Below are 17,838 nucleotides of genomic sequence, written 5' to 3' on the forward strand. Positions count from 1 at the left end.
TGCTATAATTTAATTTGGTCGTTAACGTATTTGTTGAAAAAGAACTGTAAATTAATTATTGTTCCATTTCCACCTTTTTATTTGCAACGTTATTTCTTTAGCTTATAAATGCAAGTTCATTTTTCAAAAAAAGAAAAAAAGGAAAGGAAAAGTATCTATGAATGGTTTTTTTCTCCTTTAATTAATTGGTGAAGACGCTCGTTGCCTTGAATTTCAGACAATTAATCTCTCAAGGAATCCAATAGAAGCAAGCCTAAAATAGATTGTTAGTGTTAAATGAGAAAATTAGATTTGAACGTATAAATATATCGAGCACAGTTATCTTTCATGATAGCTATACTTATATCACTAATTATGACCTTTTTTTTTTTTACATTAGCTATGACTTTACGTGGCAAACTATTTATGGTTTCCAGTCAACAATTTTATTTTTGTAAGTTACAGAGGAATTATATACTCTACCGTTGAGTTCAAGATTGATGTGGAAAATGTTCTAGGACTATGCAGCCGTCTTGTCTCAAGAAATCCATCGAAATCGCAAACGTGGACCTAAAGAAAATATCGCAAATGTAGATCTTTTTTAATATTCTGAGACTAAGGTGCATTTGATAAAATTGAAATCTGAAATTTGAATCCATTAAATTATTGAATTGTTAAATATTAAATCTAATACATTTGAGTACATATCACATTCAATAATAAGTGGATAACATATCACTTAATTTTGGGAGCAAGTTTTGATTAAAAAATTCAGTGCCACTTAATTAATTCAGATGTTCAATTTTTTATTATCAAGCAGTCTGAAAATATTTAGATCTGAATCCATTAAATTTAAGTGTTGAATTGAATTATCAAACAAAGCCCGAGTTATTAAATTTGTTCTGGCAACCATTTTTCTTAATTCTTTCCTTTAATTTTTTTTTTTTGGCTAAACTATTCAACTACATCTCAATTCTCACTTTGATTCTTAAATCATAAATATGGATACTTTAGTCCTTAAACTAGTAAGACCATTCCATTCAAGTACTAATGTTAATGGAATCTCCAAAGCGGAATAGTGGATCTTTCAGCATCATGGTTGCATGTTGCAAGGACATAGAAGGAAAATTAGATTAAAAAATAACTAATAAAAAAATCTCCAAAATTAAAGGCAAGAAAGGATTTTGGGACTCCAAAATAGGAGTCGAGTATAATTTAGGGATTGAAATAATTCGTTTTAGAGTTTAGTGACCAAAGTGGGAATCAGAATATATAGTTTCTGAACTAAAGTGCTTGAATTTAGAGTTTAGAGATCAAAATAAAAATCAAAAGTATGCTTGAAAGCTGCAAGATTGTTTAGGAAAGCAAGAGGATGATATATTATTGGGTTAGCAGTTAGCAGTGACAATGTACACCCTAAAAATGACTCTGTATAAGCTTTCACTGGCCTGTACTAGTATATATATATAGTCCTGTTACCTTCTAATATGTACAGTGATTTACAAAAAAAAACATAGGAACAGCTGAGGATTCAAAGAGCCTTCTGGTCAAGTCTCTCATTCCAGTTCAAGCAACGAATTAAGCTATGAAACCAGTCACCAGTCTGGTCACACTTGTTCACAGTTGGAAGTGGATGCTGGCTCATTGATATTCGGACAGAATCTCCTCTTGATAATTGTTGCCTTCTCTTTCCATCAAAAGAAACCCAAGCATTACTACGTGCATCCTCAGGAATCTGCAAGATGGAAAGAAGATTTTGAAGGAATTGTTCAGAAACCGAAACCAGAATCAAGTTTCACAAAGAAGGGCTATCCCAAACATCTGGTAACTTCTACACTTCGTTCTTCCTAACAAGTGACACTCTTCAATTCTATTTTCTTTTTTTTTTTTTGGGCCTCTGACAATTGCTGGATTTGAAGGTTTTGCTGACTAGTACTCCCTAATCACTACAGGAATTCAAGTGAAGCATCCCAGTTCAAGAAGGTGACTGTGTTATATGTCAGATCTAAAGGACCACTTACTGCTGTCCATTTACCAGACTTTACATTTCTGATGACACACAGACTTGCAGCTGAAAATTCAAATGTACAATGAACACACTAAGACAGTCCCCTTCTTGTAGCACTTCTAAAGTTCTTAAAGACCAAAGAACCTATTCACGCCAACATCATCAGATCTGTTTTGGAAGAATATAATGTCAAAGCAATTGATACAACTCCTTTGGCACATTGAACGTTGATAATGTTGCTAAAACGCCATTGTCTAAAACTTATTTCTAGAGCTCCCAGACCAACAAACATGAAGACCCAAGAGAGCCGAAATATTATAATTGCATTCCATCATGCAAAACTAAGAATTAACCACATTCAACAGAGAATCAATAAAGAATAAATCTGTTTTCCACCAGCTATTGAACTTTTCATAAAAACTAAAAGTTATAAATATCACCTTTAGTTCAAGCCGGGCAGAGTCTGGAAGTATGACAGGTCTAAATGAGAGGGAGTGGGGGCAAATTGGAGTGAAAAGCATGCATGGAACATTTGGATGCACCTGCAATGGAAGCACCATTTGTTACAGGCAATGGTCTACTATGCGTTGAGCAGAATAATCAAAATTAGGAAACAGCATGAGATTAAAAAATCTCAGTTTCATCACTTGTGGTTTATCTTTCCATCATTGATTGTATGATTATCACTCACACATCACAAATCAGATGACATAAAAACCAAGGAAAATATACAAGACCATTAATAGATATCCTCAAAGAAAGTAGATCAAAGAAAACTTGGAAGAATAGACATCAGCATATGAGGAAAAAACCATAGGTTATGATTACATGGTAAAATCACAGTCGACCATGCAGACTGAGTGTTCACTGGTAGTTACTCTTTTACTGCTCGCCGCTATGTGGTCTAAGCTCTCATCTCTCATGTTCATTGTTCGTGATGATGCAATTAGCCAGCCTTCCTACGAAGATGTTAGAAGTCTAACTTGTTGACATCGACCCAAAAGAAAACTATATATTCTGATATTTCGAATATATTTCTCTGCTTCTTGCTTCAAGTTTCTTGTAGCAGGGAAATCTATGGACACGTACTGTGTCCTTGAGAAATTGAAGCATTCCATATTCTGTCTGTTTCTAGTTTCTCTTTGTTGATTTGTCATTTAAAGCTCTGCATTTTTTTTCCCAAACATAAAGTTAAGAAATTTTGTTTGACACTCATGCTTCTGCTAAGAATTGTGCCCTCTCAGAATGTAATTATCTCACATGCCAAAAAATGAAAAAGGAATTTGGATGTTGAAAATCCTACTCTGCTTCTAAGGAAAATGCACATACACTGATATTACAATCATTGAACATACACAACATAGTCAAGTAAAGACAACTTGACAACGGCTAGGGAATACGAAAACTAGTACAAATTTGATGCTCAAATTGATTGGCCTTGCAGGTCATAGACAGCATAATTTGTGAACTCCATGCACTTTGCACCCAAAGTATGATTCCAGTCACAACAATCTAAACATTTGAACAGCTGATACAAGCAGACTGCTCAAATTGGCCCCTTAATTCAACTTTACATACCAAAGCCAACTTGCAGTTTTTGACGTTATTGCAGATCTCAAAAAGTTTCCCAGCAACTCCTCCCTCCCCCCCCCCCCCCCCCCCTCTCTGAAGCCCAAAATAAAAGGTGAAGACCCCTGCTCTAGGTAATGGCCTGAATAAGATAAGAACCTTAAAAGTCTGTAGGGTTACCGCTCCTGCACTTGCTCTTAGTCTGCAAACTGTTTCCCAGGAAGAATAGCAAATTTGAGCAAATCAGCTAAGAAATCCTTGCATTTTCAACTTTCATACAAAACCTAGTAATCATCAAACCTTCTAAGATCCCTTCCAATAGTCAGATTAACCTCAAACATCTAGTAAAACCTTTCAGAAACTCCATCCCTTGGAAAATTCTTACAGAAAGTCTGTCCTCGAGTGTAATTTTGTTAATCTTGTATTAGCTCATTTGTAATTTCCCAGAATTGTAAACCAGCATCAGTTGATCATTCAAATCAAAATAGGCTGTCCAAACACACCAGAAGTTAACATACAACATGTAAGAAAGGACCCCCAGTGTAGGGAGGCAACTGCCTTGGTAGGTTAGGGGCAGCAGTAAACGCTTTATCGTTATTTTACTCAGCTTCAAAAAGCCCTTGAAACTCTTTTTCAAATTTTTTTTTTTTTAAGTTTCTCAATTAGTTTAGTGGAAAAAAATTGTATTTATTTAAAGCAAGGAATTGAGGGAAATTTAAAACATTTGTGGGTTCTGGCTCCACCCTCCTTCAGACTAACAATCAGCATTGTAATTCTTTGACTTGAAGATGATGTGCACCGGTACAATAATTGTCATTTTCAAATATCCTAAGTTTAATGACAATTGCACACGCAAAAGTTTCATTACAAAGTTTGACCTTGATTTCAACCATTGGGGACATATATTTACTCATTCTGTACCGACATATATGCACTCATAGATGATTTTAAGTTCTCAAGCAAATCTCCCTTGGATGGACAAAAACATATGCTAATAACTAATGACCCCACTGTTTCCCCCAACCCCCCCCCCCCAAAGGGCCCTCTTCCAGTCCCACCTCTGAAACCATTTCTTTTGAATTTCTACATCAACAGGTTCATATCTTTGCATTCAAGTACAAGCAAGCCTTACCATTGAACCTCCAGCAGCTGTAGAGTAAGCAGTACTTCCTGTCGGTGTGGCCACTATAACCCCATCACCTTGCACCTATCGAATTAGTAGACAACATCAAAGTTTTCAAGAATTTCTGGCCTCAAAAATCACTCAGTACTGAAGTTTTTAGAACATGTACCTTTGTTATAAGCCGGTCATGTTCATAGCATTCAATTTTTGATAGATATGGATTAGAACCACGATCAACTACCACTTCATTGAGGACATCAAACAGTTTTCCTGGCATTGCTTTTCCATTTCGAAAAATCTCACAGCGAAGACGCATTCGAAGAGTTATATAAACACCATCCACTGTGTTGTTACCATTAATGACTTGTCTTAGGTCCTTCTTACAATCTTCAAACTGAATAAAATGAATAAGGAATCACATAAAAGCTCCCATGATTATATTGAAAAGATAAGTCAAGAGACGTACAGTATGAGAAGTAAGAAATCCAAGAGACCCAAGATTAAATGAGACGACAGGAGGAACGGCATCTCTGAATATATTTGATGCATGAAGAATAACACCATCTCCTCCCAAACAGGCAACAAAATCAACCCTCTCATGAAGATCACTGAAAGAAAAATTCCATGTAAGGATAGCACACCTCTAAATGTAGAATTTGATTGCATATATTGAAAACATATGCATCTCTACTAAACATAAATAAATGCACAAAATAAAAGCCATGGCATCAATAGTCAGTTCTTGTACCTTGTATCTTGGCTATAGAAAGTCTGAACAAACCCAAAACCAGGGATTCGAGCGAAAATGTCATGCACCTCAGGTTCAACAAGAACATTCATTTCTTCTTGGTAATACAAGAAACGGGCAACCTGCAGTAAAAACATATAATACTGCTGAAAAGGCTGCAGACTAAAGAAACGAAATTACACACGTGCAAGTGAACCCTCCCCCCCGCCCCCCTTCTCTTCTTTCGATAGAGGAGAGGAAGGAAAAAAGAAAATGTGACCCTCGGTTGCCAAAGGAAGTCAGATGTGTAATATTCAATATGCAAAACCATGTTTTGACGTTTTAGTACATCCAACAAGAAATCATTCTCAGCAATCTGCAAGAGCAACACACATGCATACATGCAGCAAATATGAAGAATCATGTATGATATCAGAAGCAGTCAAGCTAGAATCAAGGCCAGTAGAAGAGAAACAAAAATGCACTTGGGTCTCACTATCTTTGCTGCAGATGGTAGAAAGAGAATTGAATTTCTCATGGCTACTTTCCATAAAGCTAACAACCCAAGAGATGTGGAACAGTAAGAATCCACAAATTTGATGTATAAAATCTCACGGCAATATTAGGAGCAAATGTAGCATAAACAAATAATTAAATCAGTTTTAGCTACATAATCCATATTGAGTGTGGTAACGAGTACCTAAAAAAGCTTACTGCAATTATGCTCTCCTGAGACTTAGGAAATACCCAAGAATTGTAAGACTAAAAGACTCTAAAGACCTGATACTCCTCAAATTACTGAAAAGACCTGAAAGAAAATATTAATGCATATACAAATTATAACAAGACGACTGAAATTCTTGATGACCTGACAACCATAAGTTTAGCACACCGATATAAGAGTTACTATTGAAAATCATGGTACTAACAGAAACTCATCACAAAGCTTTACTAATTTTTATTCCAGAATTTGAAGTGAATTTGGGACAAACTGCAGAGCAGGCATGAGATTTCCTCTCTCTTTACTACCTTGTGCAGTGATCTTGACCACTACAAGCATCAAGGAGATCTCAAAGACAATGAACAACTATTAAAATCATTGTACCTACATGAAGACTAAAAGATGAGCATCAGACCACCCTCAAGTATAAGAAGCAGGCTCAGAGCTGAAAGTAATGAATATGCACGTTAATGGACCCTAAAGTTAGAATTGATCAGTATTGCAGCTTGCTAAATCTAGCTAGATGACAAAACTTACAACAACAGAGAAGATACTAATCCAAAGTAAAACTAGCCCATTCAAATATTTCATTTTACCATATATGTGACACTAAAATTAACCAAAGCATGCATGATGCCCCCTTTAAGGTACCTACCGCACTAACAGCTGCACCAAAGATAAACTATTAGAAGATACACATTGTAAAAGGAGGAAGATGGATAGGACAACATAATCCACATACCTACTATCATAAACTTTTAAGCTATTAAATAAGACTAAGGCAGACTACCTCTTTAGCTTCTTCCATGAGTTCTTGTCCCAGCTTCTTCAACAATAATACAGTCTTTGGAGGAGATTTCCACAATAGCATCTGCTGTTGCGTGCTAGGGTGAGTGAAGGCCAATGAAGATTCTGTAACCTTCTCTCTGGCACAAGAGAATCCATCTGTGCGTACCAAGAACATCTCTGCTTTTTTCCTAGATTGCACTCTCACAACACCAGTTGCAGAAGCACACATGTTTCCTTCAATGACCTCCAAACCATCGTCACCCACAGATACAGAAGCAACAGGATTGCTCCTCTGCTCTGTAACGTTTGCTGATGGAACCTTCTTATCCAACTCATATCTTGAATTCACAGACCCATTTTTTTGACTAGCAGAAGACCCATTATCATTGCTCAATTCATTCATAAAGGAGGAGGAGGAAGAATTATTACCATTGAGATATGTTCCATCACTACCAGCGGAAGTCGCAATCTCTGCGGATGAACTATTGCTTCGAAATGAACTATTTGAAGTTTGGGCTTCAGAAAGTCTGATTCCAGAGTATCCAGCATAATTTTCATTATTTTCATTTCTCCAAGATGTCTTATTCAAGTTATACATTGAAGAAGACAGCTTCTCAAGTCTATTCCTTTCATAATTAAAATATGTCAATGGTGCAAGTTTCCTATTTCTAAAGAATCCAGACATCTCTTTTTTGGAGAAGATGTTAGAAGGAGGCAGCTGAGACTCAAGAGGGTTCACATTACTATCAAAGTCCATTGGCAACTCAGCTCCTTGTTCATTTATAGAAAACTCCAAATCTCGATGGGATACTATTGTACTATTATTTCCATTGTTGCTGGAGTGTTGCTTATCCGTAGTTTGACAATATCCATTAAGATATTCCCCTGAAGAACTACTAGTCTCATTCAATTTACTGGGTCTAGAACCATTTTGATCGTCATACTCCATTCCTCCTTCAGACTTTTGAGAAATGCAATATTTTTCCATGCCTTTAGTATCAAGGGACTGGACACCCATGGAAGTAACTGCTATACGCGGAACAGTTTGAGATCTACTGCGAGCCATGTAATGTCTCCACCTTGACACCAAAGCTGATGTTCTCCATACTCCTTCCTTACTGTGGAGATATATGGGCCTTTTGCTTGAATCTGACAGCAAAGCTGCAAACTCTTCGACCTGCTTCATTGAAGGAGCAGTACCAACTTCAACAGGAAGTTTGACAAATTCAATCCTCCCAGACAAGGTAGCCTCATGTAGCTTTGTTTCATAAAAGATGTCCTTCACCGTCTCTGCTCTAAGATCCACAATGGTTTTGAATCCTCTCTCCAGAAGCCATTCTAGACCTTCTTCTGTTACCTGGCCACCCCTCCAAAAAGCAACCTCAGAATCTGACGCTGTATCTTCTTTTGAAGTTGACAAATAAACAGGATTCCAGTTTGCAAATAATGTCTGGCAGGGATCATCACCCCGACGGGGAAATCCAGAGTCATAACATGCATTTTTCAGTTTTTGCAATTTCCGCCATACATCCACACTTCGAGCATCATCAGGTGTTAAATAGCCTTCAAGAGCAACATGCAAGCTCTCACAGTACCTTTTCATTTCACCCCTAAAACTGGCAAGGGGTGGAAGTGTATCTTCCATTAGATTTACATCTGATTCACGAAATGAATTCATGGCTGATGCTCTTCCAGAAAGAACATCCTCTCTTCCTTTATTTAAGAGACATACCATGCAACCAAGAACAGAAACCATTTTCTCTTCCAGTAAGGATTTATCCTCTGATGGTATATCATATGAAATGTTGCATTCTCCAGTCAATGGGTTGCATAATGTGTCCATTAATGCATTATGAAACCATTCAGCAGCTCTAAAGATCCTGCAATAAGCTTCCACTTCAGCAATATCCCCAGGAAGTGGGCCAACCCAACGTGATAGTGATAACTCACGGGTCTGGATAGCCTGCAAGTCAAAAAAATTGTTAGTCCTCAATATAAATTGATGACTCTCACCCTGTTTTGCAAAAAATATTATGCAGTATCAACAGAAACTAGACAGCCAAGGAAGGAAAACAATATTTAGCAAAGCTTTCGGTATATCAAGTACAGAATCTAATAAAATCAATAATACCATCACAGGTTAAAAGCTCGAGCAACTCAAATACGTTTCTGAGAAGATACAAATTGCTGAAGTAGCACATTGCTGACACAACTCATTTCAAACAGGGTAAAGACTTTAGGAAACTAAGCTCAACAGATAGTATTTTGGCAAGATTAAAGATTAACTGTCGTAATCATGTGAATTTTCAACGAGATAAGGAAAGTCATGTTGTTGTATAACAAGGAACTCTACCATTGAGAAGGATCATGTTCCACTTTTGTGTATTAATCAACTACGTTAACTAATATATCTTTAGATCTACGAGAATAAACTAAAGCTCAAAACCCATCGTTGCAAATGATTTAGTACATAAACAATCTTAAAGAATACTTAAGCGAATTCACAGCGAACTCTCATTTAATCCATGATCCTCAAATTCGCAAACTCAGCTGGTCGTCCAAATGGCCACAAAAATTAAGCCTGTAAAAAGATTTAAAAAGCATGGCTTGCCTCCAATCTTCGCACCCCTCTTTTACTTTTCTGGGATGCTAAAATTTCAACCTTTCACTTATTTTGCATGAGCAGAAAAACAAGGAAAAAAAAAAGTGACTGCTTTTGAATTAATTTAAGCACAGAAAATAAACCATCGCATTAATCAGAAACTTACTAATCTTTTCCAAGCCACTTGATCATCAATCCCAATAGCCAAGCTCTATCATTTTCACTAACACTCCAAAAGAATATTTTAAAACAAAATTTAAATCATGAAACCTCTTGTTTTCTCACTCATTTTACCTGAACCGATTTTTTCACAACTATATATATATATATATATATATATATATATATATATATATCATAATTCGATATTGTGGCAAAATATATACAATTGAAAAAAGAGCTATGAAAACATATAGGCTAAATAAAAATAACCCAGATGAAGATTTCAAAAACTAAAGAAAATGACAAAAGTTCACCTGAGAATTGAAGCCACTGTTGAGAGAAAAGGAATTGGAGAGCTGGGAAGCTGCTAAAACCCTCAAACGGCGTCGTCCAGCTGCACCCTTGTTCTTCCTCTGCAACAGAAACCCAAACCCAAACCCGGAAATCTTGGTCCATTTCGGCTGCTGGTAGTGAAACAGGGGATGGTTATGAATATGGGTTCCGGTTGGCCCGCCAACAACGACCCGATTCATGTGCAAGTGAAGAATCAACATATGTTGCTGCTGCTGCCATACCACCATTAAACTGAGGAGGAAATGTTTTTTTTTATAGTCTGAATATTTTTTATCATTTGGGTGTGAATGTGCATGTGTTGAGTGTGTGAAGTGCGTGTGTATATTTTTTAATATTTAATGGATGGTTATGAGAAGTGTTTGGATTTTGGATATTGGAAGAGAGGGAAAGGGAATAACACTCTGGATAATATGGATAGGGATTGTGGTGGGGACTAACTACAATAATGTTGCATGTTCTGTTCCAATAATTTTGAGTTGGATGAAATTTCTGTGTACAAGGATGGGGTTTGAATTGAATTTTGTGGTTGTGCATATCCATTTTTTGGATTTGATTTTGTTGTTGTTATGGAAGTTTGGGGAACTTTGGATATTGACAATTTTGATGTGATGTTGGTGCAAATGCACGGTGGAAAAATAGTTTTGAGGATGAGGAGGAGTGGTGCTTCTAATGTTTATTTTGGATAATGATACAAAGTCACAAAATGAATTTTTGAAAATGATGTACACATAAGTATTTAATAATGAAAAACTAGACTCAGTTTAGCGATGACAATGGATAGGATAAAATATGGATGCTCGATTTAATGATTAATCTATGACGAATGGGTAATTCATTAAGAATTTGGTATTTGATGGGAAGTTATGGATGAATAATCCGATAAGATTTGGTAAGAGAGCCTTAAAAACTTGATACTCCATACCTTTTACATATATATATATATATATATATATATATATAAATTCTCTTTAGTTTGTATTCAGTTAGTATACATATTTGTCTTGTAGACTATTATTTATCATGTTTTATATACAACTCCTTGTTAGAAAAATATGGAATTCAAACAACTATTATTTATCATGTTTTACGTATAATTCTTCGTTGAAAAATATGAGATAGTTATTTGAATCTTCTTTTGGAAGATTATTAAATTTATCTTTCAATAAATGTTGAATTTTTCTATAACTCTATCCAAGTTTAAAATTCAATGTAGTATGTTAATTTAACATGATGCGTGTTGGTTTGAGTTTTGTAAAAGTTAATTCCCTTTTTTTGAACCATTTAAAGGCATGCCATGAATGCACGTAATGTTCTTTTAATTACTTTTAATTTATAGTACATACCAATTAAGTACATAACAATCCCTAATCTAAAATGGTTTTTTTGCTAAGAATGCGATTCTAGAGTCAAGAATTTTAACTAAGTGGAAACCACCCTAATGAATGGTTGATTTCCCAAGAACATTCATCTTTCTAAAATCAATGCAAATAAGTGGAAAAATACATCAAACTTTATTTACTTGATAGGTAATGGAAATCTATTTTACAGATTAAACATGGAATTGTTAGAAAAGAACCCGAATCAAAAGCAAGAAATCCCAAAATTACACTAGTGAGGCATCACGTCTCTTAGCTCAAACTCACAATTAAATTGTACACCAAATTGATTTTTCCAACATGGAAACACTAAATACCGTTGAAACTTAATCTTTTTATCAAAAAGTGCTGAGAAGTGGACTAACCAAAGGGCATGTGTTGTAGATATAGATCTACCCCGATTGGATTGCTATTTTTAGAAGTTCCTGTAGAAAAATATACTGTAACGATTTGATGTATATGAGATAAAAAAATAATTAAAAAATCTGTTCATAAAAAAACGTAAAAAAATATTTTTTTAACAGAAAATCACAATCCAAACAACGCAGCGCTTAATGTAAATTAAACAATACAATTAGCTATAATCATGGGAGTGAAACTCCCCTAAAATCCTAAAAATAAACACTATAACAACTTGAGGGATTTGATTATACAACATGTAAACCCTCTCCTTTGCCAAAACATTCACGTACTTCTTGCAATCTTGCCGGTAACTCCCACCAATCATTGATGATAAATTGATAATTGATAGGACAAGAAGTATGAGATTTTATTTATTTATTATTGAAGCATGAAAATTAGGACAACCATGCATAAGTAGGTGTAAAATGGCTTTTGCATCAGCAGCCTGAATTATAAAATGACAAATATTATTATGCAATGGAAATTAAAATCCATCCATTATCGCCCAAGCATCTGCCACTGAATTTGAGGCTCATCTTAAATTCCTACCAAAAAATCTCCAGCATTGGCTTTTTAGTGACACCAAGTGAAGCCCCGTGTTTCTGTTGAGTTTGGCAACTGGGGCTATAGGATAGGAACAATTGACTAGAATTCCTATTTTTTTTCAAAGTTCTTAGCAGGTTAGCAAGTCCAACATGGCAAAATTCACAAGCAAACAAATGAAGAAGGATACATCATATCCTTAGGCCTCGATGTATATTGGCAAAAGGAAAACGATAGATCAAGGAACTTGATGCCAATAAGGAAGATAAACGTTAGCCATATCAGGATGGTTCGATGAGAAAAAGACAGAAAACTCTAGAACTGAAGTGCTTAAGGAGATTTCAATAACTAGAAACTACACATTGATCTTTGTTGTAGAGCTTTCAGAAGAATGGCCCTCTGGTCTTGGCAAACAAACAATCCCCTAATAAAACCTTTGTGTGGCAAACACTAGAGAAAATATACCACCCATAGAACAATGAAGCAGTAAAATGCTGTTGCTTTACTTAAGTTCATGTATAACTGATAAGATATCTATAGGTGACAATCATTTAATTTGGTTTACAAATATTTGTTGCTCAAATTTTCAAACTATTTATGTGCTACCAACTTTCGTCTCAGGCACCTATAGATATCTTTCCTATATCTTATGCAACACCTAAAAGGGCACTTGGTTTATACTTTGGAAATGGAATTGGATACAGAATGACATAATGCATATAAATCTTAAGGAATGAGAAATTAAGAATGAATAATATTAAAAAAAAAAAAAAAAAAACAGGAGGGGTATGAGCTGTGACATAATCCAACACCTAAAGAACAGGATGGGTATGAACTTTGACATGGTGCATATAAATCTTAAGGCATGAGAAATTAAGAATGAATAATATAAAAAATAAATATGTAAAAGAGATGAAATTGGTTAAAATTGCATTTGAATATTTAAGATCAAAATCGAATTGAAATTGTTTTAACCAAAATTTAATTGAAATCAAATTCACAAAAATTGATGGACCAAATTTGCTTTAATTCAGTCAAAAGTTTGATTAAATCAAAATTGAAATTTTTTCTAACTTAAAGGGTGCTAAGTGACATTGTCAATAACTTTAGAGGAGGTTTCTGAAATTATCCCTTATACCGTTTGAATGGTAAGCTTTTTAAGTGTTTGTCTAAAATTTTATTGTAACTTATTATAGAATTTATAGAAAAACTTTTGTGGAAAAATTGAAAAACTTTTTTATTTTTTCCTTTCCTTTTATGTTTCTTTCTTTTTTCTTTTCTTTTCTTTCTTCTTCTTCGTCCCTCCCACAACCTATACTCCAACCGCCAAGGGCCCAACACCTTTCCCAGTGCCAATGCCATCACCATCTCTCCTCCTTTTTTTTTTGTCTCTCTCTCTCTCTCTCTCTCTCTCTCTCTCTTCTTCTTTCCCCCTTCTTTTGGATTTGGTCTTCATTCGGCAGGGGAAAGGCAATGATGTTAAACATGGATCTCATAATGATTCGCTAAACTACTGAATTAGGAGTTAATTGATCGGATTGGTCGAACCATTTTTTAAAACTCACTGACGTCGGCATAACGTCACAATGATTTTATATTTTTATAAGTTTCAAAAATATTGAAATTAAGTTCTTGGTTATATTCGATTAACCATACAAAATGTTACAAAAATATTACACTTGCAATCAAATATACACCTAAAAATTATATATAAAATTGTGAAATTATGTATAAAATATGTCCATTCTGCAAAATTACTTTAAAAACTAAATTAAAAAAATTATACCTACTTTGTGATCTTTTTGTTGGGAAAATGGCTTTATAACGCAAGCTGAAATCACTGATGATAAATTGATAAGATGATAGGGATGAAAATTTCTTGATTTAGAGATTATTTAGGGAAATGAGTGATTTTGATGTTTTCACAAAGTGGTTGGCATTTTTTTTTATTCCTATTAATAAATAAAAGTTTTACAATTTAGATAACCCAAATTATGTTTCAGGAAAACAAGAAAGAAATATTTGAGAACCAGATCACTTGTGTGCCCGATTTTTTACATTTTTTTATTGATTTTTGATCAAAATGATTTTGTGTTACTAATCAATTCAGAAAGGGAACCGGTTCACGGTCGAACAAATCGAACTAGCCAGTCTGGTCCAGATCTAACAACACTAGAGAAAGAAGAAGAGAAGAAAGGAAGAGAGAGAGTGTGTGAGAAAAAGAGAGGAACTGAAGTGGCGAGGGTGACAAACTGAGGTAGGAGGGTTGAGAAAGGAGGGTAGTGATAGAAAAGAGGAATGGATGTATATTTTTGGGTATTATGGGATGTGTACTTTGAAAATTTTGTGGGCTCTTCGAGGTTACTATAGACAAAATTAGAAAATTTTTGGCTCTATATGAATTATATGTTTATGGGGGTATTCATCAAAAGATTTACTATAATAGTATTTGTGAAAAACTTTTACATAATAAACTGGGGAAAGGGAGGGAAGGGAAGGGGACAGGGGAGGAGAAGGAAGGAGGGGGATGAAGAGGGAGAGGGAGAGGCGATAGTGGTAGTGACAATGGAGGAGGGAGAAGGAGCGGAGTGGTGGCAATGGTGGATGAGGTAGTATGTGATGAATGGAAACAAAATGTGATAGAATTTTTTAAAATATTTTTGTAAATTGTATTTGAAATTGTGTATATTTTTGGAGTTTTTTTGGGAATTATTTTTGGAGTTATTACTGTAGACTTTACAAACAAAAACATTTTTTTTTTAAAGTGCAATTCATCTATTAAAAGCTAGCAATCCAAATAGACTCCTAAGGGTTTCCGAAGTTGGACATTAAAAAGTGAGATCATCTAAGAATGTTGGGCTGGCTCATTGAAGATCACATCACAAACTCACGACCAATAAATCATAAAAGTCCACTTACGGTCCATTTTGGCCCATTTCTTCACATAACCATATAAATGCTCTCATTCTCGGCACCTCCTCAGTGGAAGCCCTAAAACCCTAGAGGGAGAGAGATCCGTCTCCGCCATCAACGCAACCATGGGTACGGCGCCGTTTCACCATTTCTCTCTTGCGTTCAACAAATCGTCCATTTTCGGGATTATTTCTGATTAATTAATAAATATTTCTGTGTAAAATCAGGGGCTTATACCTACGTTTCGGAGCTATGGAGGAAGAAGCAATCGGATGTGATGAGGTTTCTGCTGAGGGTTCGTTGCTGGGAGTATCGTCAGCTTCCTTCCATTGTCCGGGTTACCAGGCCTACCCGACCCGACAAGGCCCGCCGCCTCGGGTACAAGGCCAAGCAGGTCCGTGGAATAGTCCTTTTTTTTTTTCAGTTTCTGTGATGTGAATTTTTTGTTTCTAGGATTTTAGTTTGCAATTGTTGTTTAGATTTTGTACTAATGCAGCTGATTTTGATTGTTTAGGGATCTTGATAGACTTTATTACTACTTATGTTACAAGATGTTTGGAAATGGTTGGCTAATTATGATTTTTCGTTGGATTTTGTGCGTAATTATTTGCTTAACCATTATTTTGTGGGGATTTAATTGAAAGATTATAAGATGCTCATTTGCAATTTTTCTTGCACCATTTCTTGGCTTAAGTGATAATCTATGTTTTTTCTTTAAAGTTCGATTAGTGTTTTAAGAATTTGAAGGCTTACTTGTAGGACCTAAAGGATGATATTGTAATTGGTACAGCCTTTTGGAATTGCATAAATGGCTGTAGCTATATGATATTACGACTGTATATAGAATGTGGTTAATTTTTGTGGGATACTTTCGAGAAAGGAATCTCTACAGTTGACATCTCCTTACCGAGCACATTGCATTATTTTAGTTCAAGTAGATTGATAGACTGGAACTACTACAAAAGATGATCTGTTTGAGAATATATCTAATCCTACTACCTTGATGCTTTGCATTTCTTTTATTTTCCTTCTTTTTTGCTTGGTACAATGTGACTGTAGATTCATCTCTTTTGGGGGTAAAATTCCTTAAAGTAGCAATTTTGGGTTATATGAATTGTGTGATGTGTGGAAATGATCTTGATGATTTTGAATGATAGACGAAATTGTGATGTGCTCATATATTTCTTCTGTTGTGCTTACTGTCATTACTCACTCAATTTGTTAAGGGTTTCAGTTTCCAACTTTTAATATGCAGTAAGTGATTGATTTTACTTTTCAGGGTTATGTGGTTTACCGTGTACGGGTGAGACGTGGTGGAAGGAAGAGGCCAGTTCCCAAGGGTATTGTATATGGGAAACCCACAAACCAGGGTGTTACTCAGCTGAAGTTTCAGAGAAGCAAGCGCTCAGTTGCAGAGGAGCGAGCTGGAAGAAAACTGGGTGGTCTCAGGGTTCTCAATTCTTATTGGATCAATGAGGTGTGTCCTGAGAGTTTGTTCATTAATTCAATCAAGAATACTGTCTATTAGAACTTCATTGAATTTGATGTGTATGGGTAATTGAAGTAGACTTGTCAGATCATTTTTCTTAAGAATATGAAGATAATGCTTAAAATTTTCCATGCCTTGCACTCTCAAATGCAGGACTCTACCTACAAATACTATGAGGTAATCTTGGTTGATCCTGCCCATGCTGCCATCCGCAATGACCCTAGGATCAACTGGTTGTGCCAGCCAGTCCACAAGCACAGAGAACTTCGTGGACTTACTTCAGCAGGGAAGAAATACAGGGGTCTTCGTGGAAAGGGGCACTTGCACCACAAAGCACGACCATCAAGAAGGGCTACTTGGAAGAGAAACCAGACTCTCTCCCTTCGTCGTTATCGCTAATCTTAGTTGTGTTTTCTTGGTGTGTTCCCTAATTCTGGTCAGCAATTGTTTGCTGAACATGCTTATTAGTTTGTCCGAGACCGGAATGTTGAGTTGTTATGTTTAGCACCTTGGGAAAGATCACAATTTTGTTATGGCTGACGTTTTAAAATATACTTCTCTTGCATATTGATGGTTTTAAGTTCTTCAGGCCTATTTTGAGCCTTTGTGGCTGAATTCTTTTCTTAAATTGACCTTTCTGATAGAGCAAGTTAGTTTTGAATGGTATCTTCTGTTTTAGTGTCCGCGTTTTTAATGAGCTTCTGTAGGAATATGTTATGACCTATTCCAGCTCAGTCGTGCACAACATCCAGTAGCTGGAATTTTTAGGGGATAGAACGCAATGAAGTGTATTGCGTATGAATTTTTAGGGGATTCATATAATCTAAGCTAACTAGGATAGAAAGCAAACTTAAATTTTAAGTAAAAATCTATTTTCCTCGCTGACTTCTGTCTGAAAAGTTCTTTTGCATCACTAGTACACAGCCGAACTTGATGTTCAACAGTTCAAGTGACAAATCTGGGATGTAGAAAGCGGAATGGACAGCAAGATGGATAGAAATCTTGGTTTTCACAAGTCCTAATATGAAGAGGAATTCAGAGAAGTAAAAGCAGCACATCATCATGTCTTGGTAATTATAAG

At 35.6% G+C, this 17,838-nt stretch overlaps 2 protein-coding genes across 2 annotated transcripts; one reads left to right on the top strand and one right to left on the bottom strand.

Annotated features, from left to right (window-relative positions):
• Window positions 1-1,331: 1,331 nt before the first annotated feature.
• Window positions 1,332-10,343, bottom strand: LOC113749006 (NAD kinase 2, chloroplastic-like). Its single transcript, XM_027292625.1, has 8 exons — window positions 9,995-10,343; window positions 6,918-8,879; window positions 5,428-5,549; window positions 5,146-5,287; window positions 4,849-5,073; window positions 4,689-4,763; window positions 2,428-2,529; window positions 1,332-1,714 (listed from the first exon to the last, which is right to left on the bottom strand). Exons 1-8 carry the CDS (start codon window positions 10,259-10,261, stop codon window positions 1,511-1,513), a joined length of 3,099 nt encoding a protein of 1,032 aa, XP_027148426.1. The 5' UTR covers window positions 10,262-10,343; the 3' UTR covers window positions 1,332-1,510.
• Window positions 10,344-15,288: 4,945 nt separating this feature from the next.
• LOC113748854 (60S ribosomal protein L15) lies at window positions 15,289-17,379 on the top strand. The gene is made up of 4 exons (XM_027292435.1): window positions 15,289-15,397; window positions 15,496-15,662; window positions 16,548-16,745; window positions 16,911-17,379. Exons 1-4 carry the CDS (start codon window positions 15,394-15,396, stop codon window positions 17,154-17,156), a joined length of 615 nt encoding a protein of 204 aa, XP_027148236.1. The 5' UTR covers window positions 15,289-15,393; the 3' UTR covers window positions 17,157-17,379.
• Window positions 17,380-17,838: the final 459 nt, after the last annotated feature.

This window comes from Coffea eugenioides, chromosome 10 (assembly GCF_003713205.1).
Source record: "Coffea eugenioides isolate CCC68of chromosome 10, Ceug_1.0, whole genome shotgun sequence".
NCBI classification, from domain to species: domain Eukaryota; kingdom Viridiplantae; phylum Streptophyta; class Magnoliopsida; order Gentianales; family Rubiaceae; genus Coffea; species Coffea eugenioides.

Bases quoted from the DNA above. Each gene is read 5' to 3' on its own strand.
- LOC113749006 (XM_027292625.1), bottom strand. From the start codon at position 10,261: ATGGTGGTATGGCAGCAGCAGCAACATATGTTGATTCTTCACTTGCAC. The intron at 5,288-5,427 runs GTACAAGAACTG...TTTTTCTTTCAG, and splicing joins TTCTATAGCCAAGATACAAG to TGATCTTCATGAGAGGGTTG. The intron at 4,764-4,848 runs GTACATGTTCTA...CTAATTCGATAG, and splicing joins ATGACCGGCTTATAACAAAG to GTGCAAGGTGATGGGGTTAT.
- LOC113748854 (XM_027292435.1), top strand. The intron at 15,663-16,547 runs GTCCGTGGAATA...TTTACTTTTCAG, and splicing joins TCGGGTACAAGGCCAAGCAG to GGTTATGTGGTTTACCGTGT. The intron at 16,746-16,910 runs GTGTGTCCTGAG...TCTCAAATGCAG, and splicing joins ATTCTTATTGGATCAATGAG to GACTCTACCTACAAATACTA.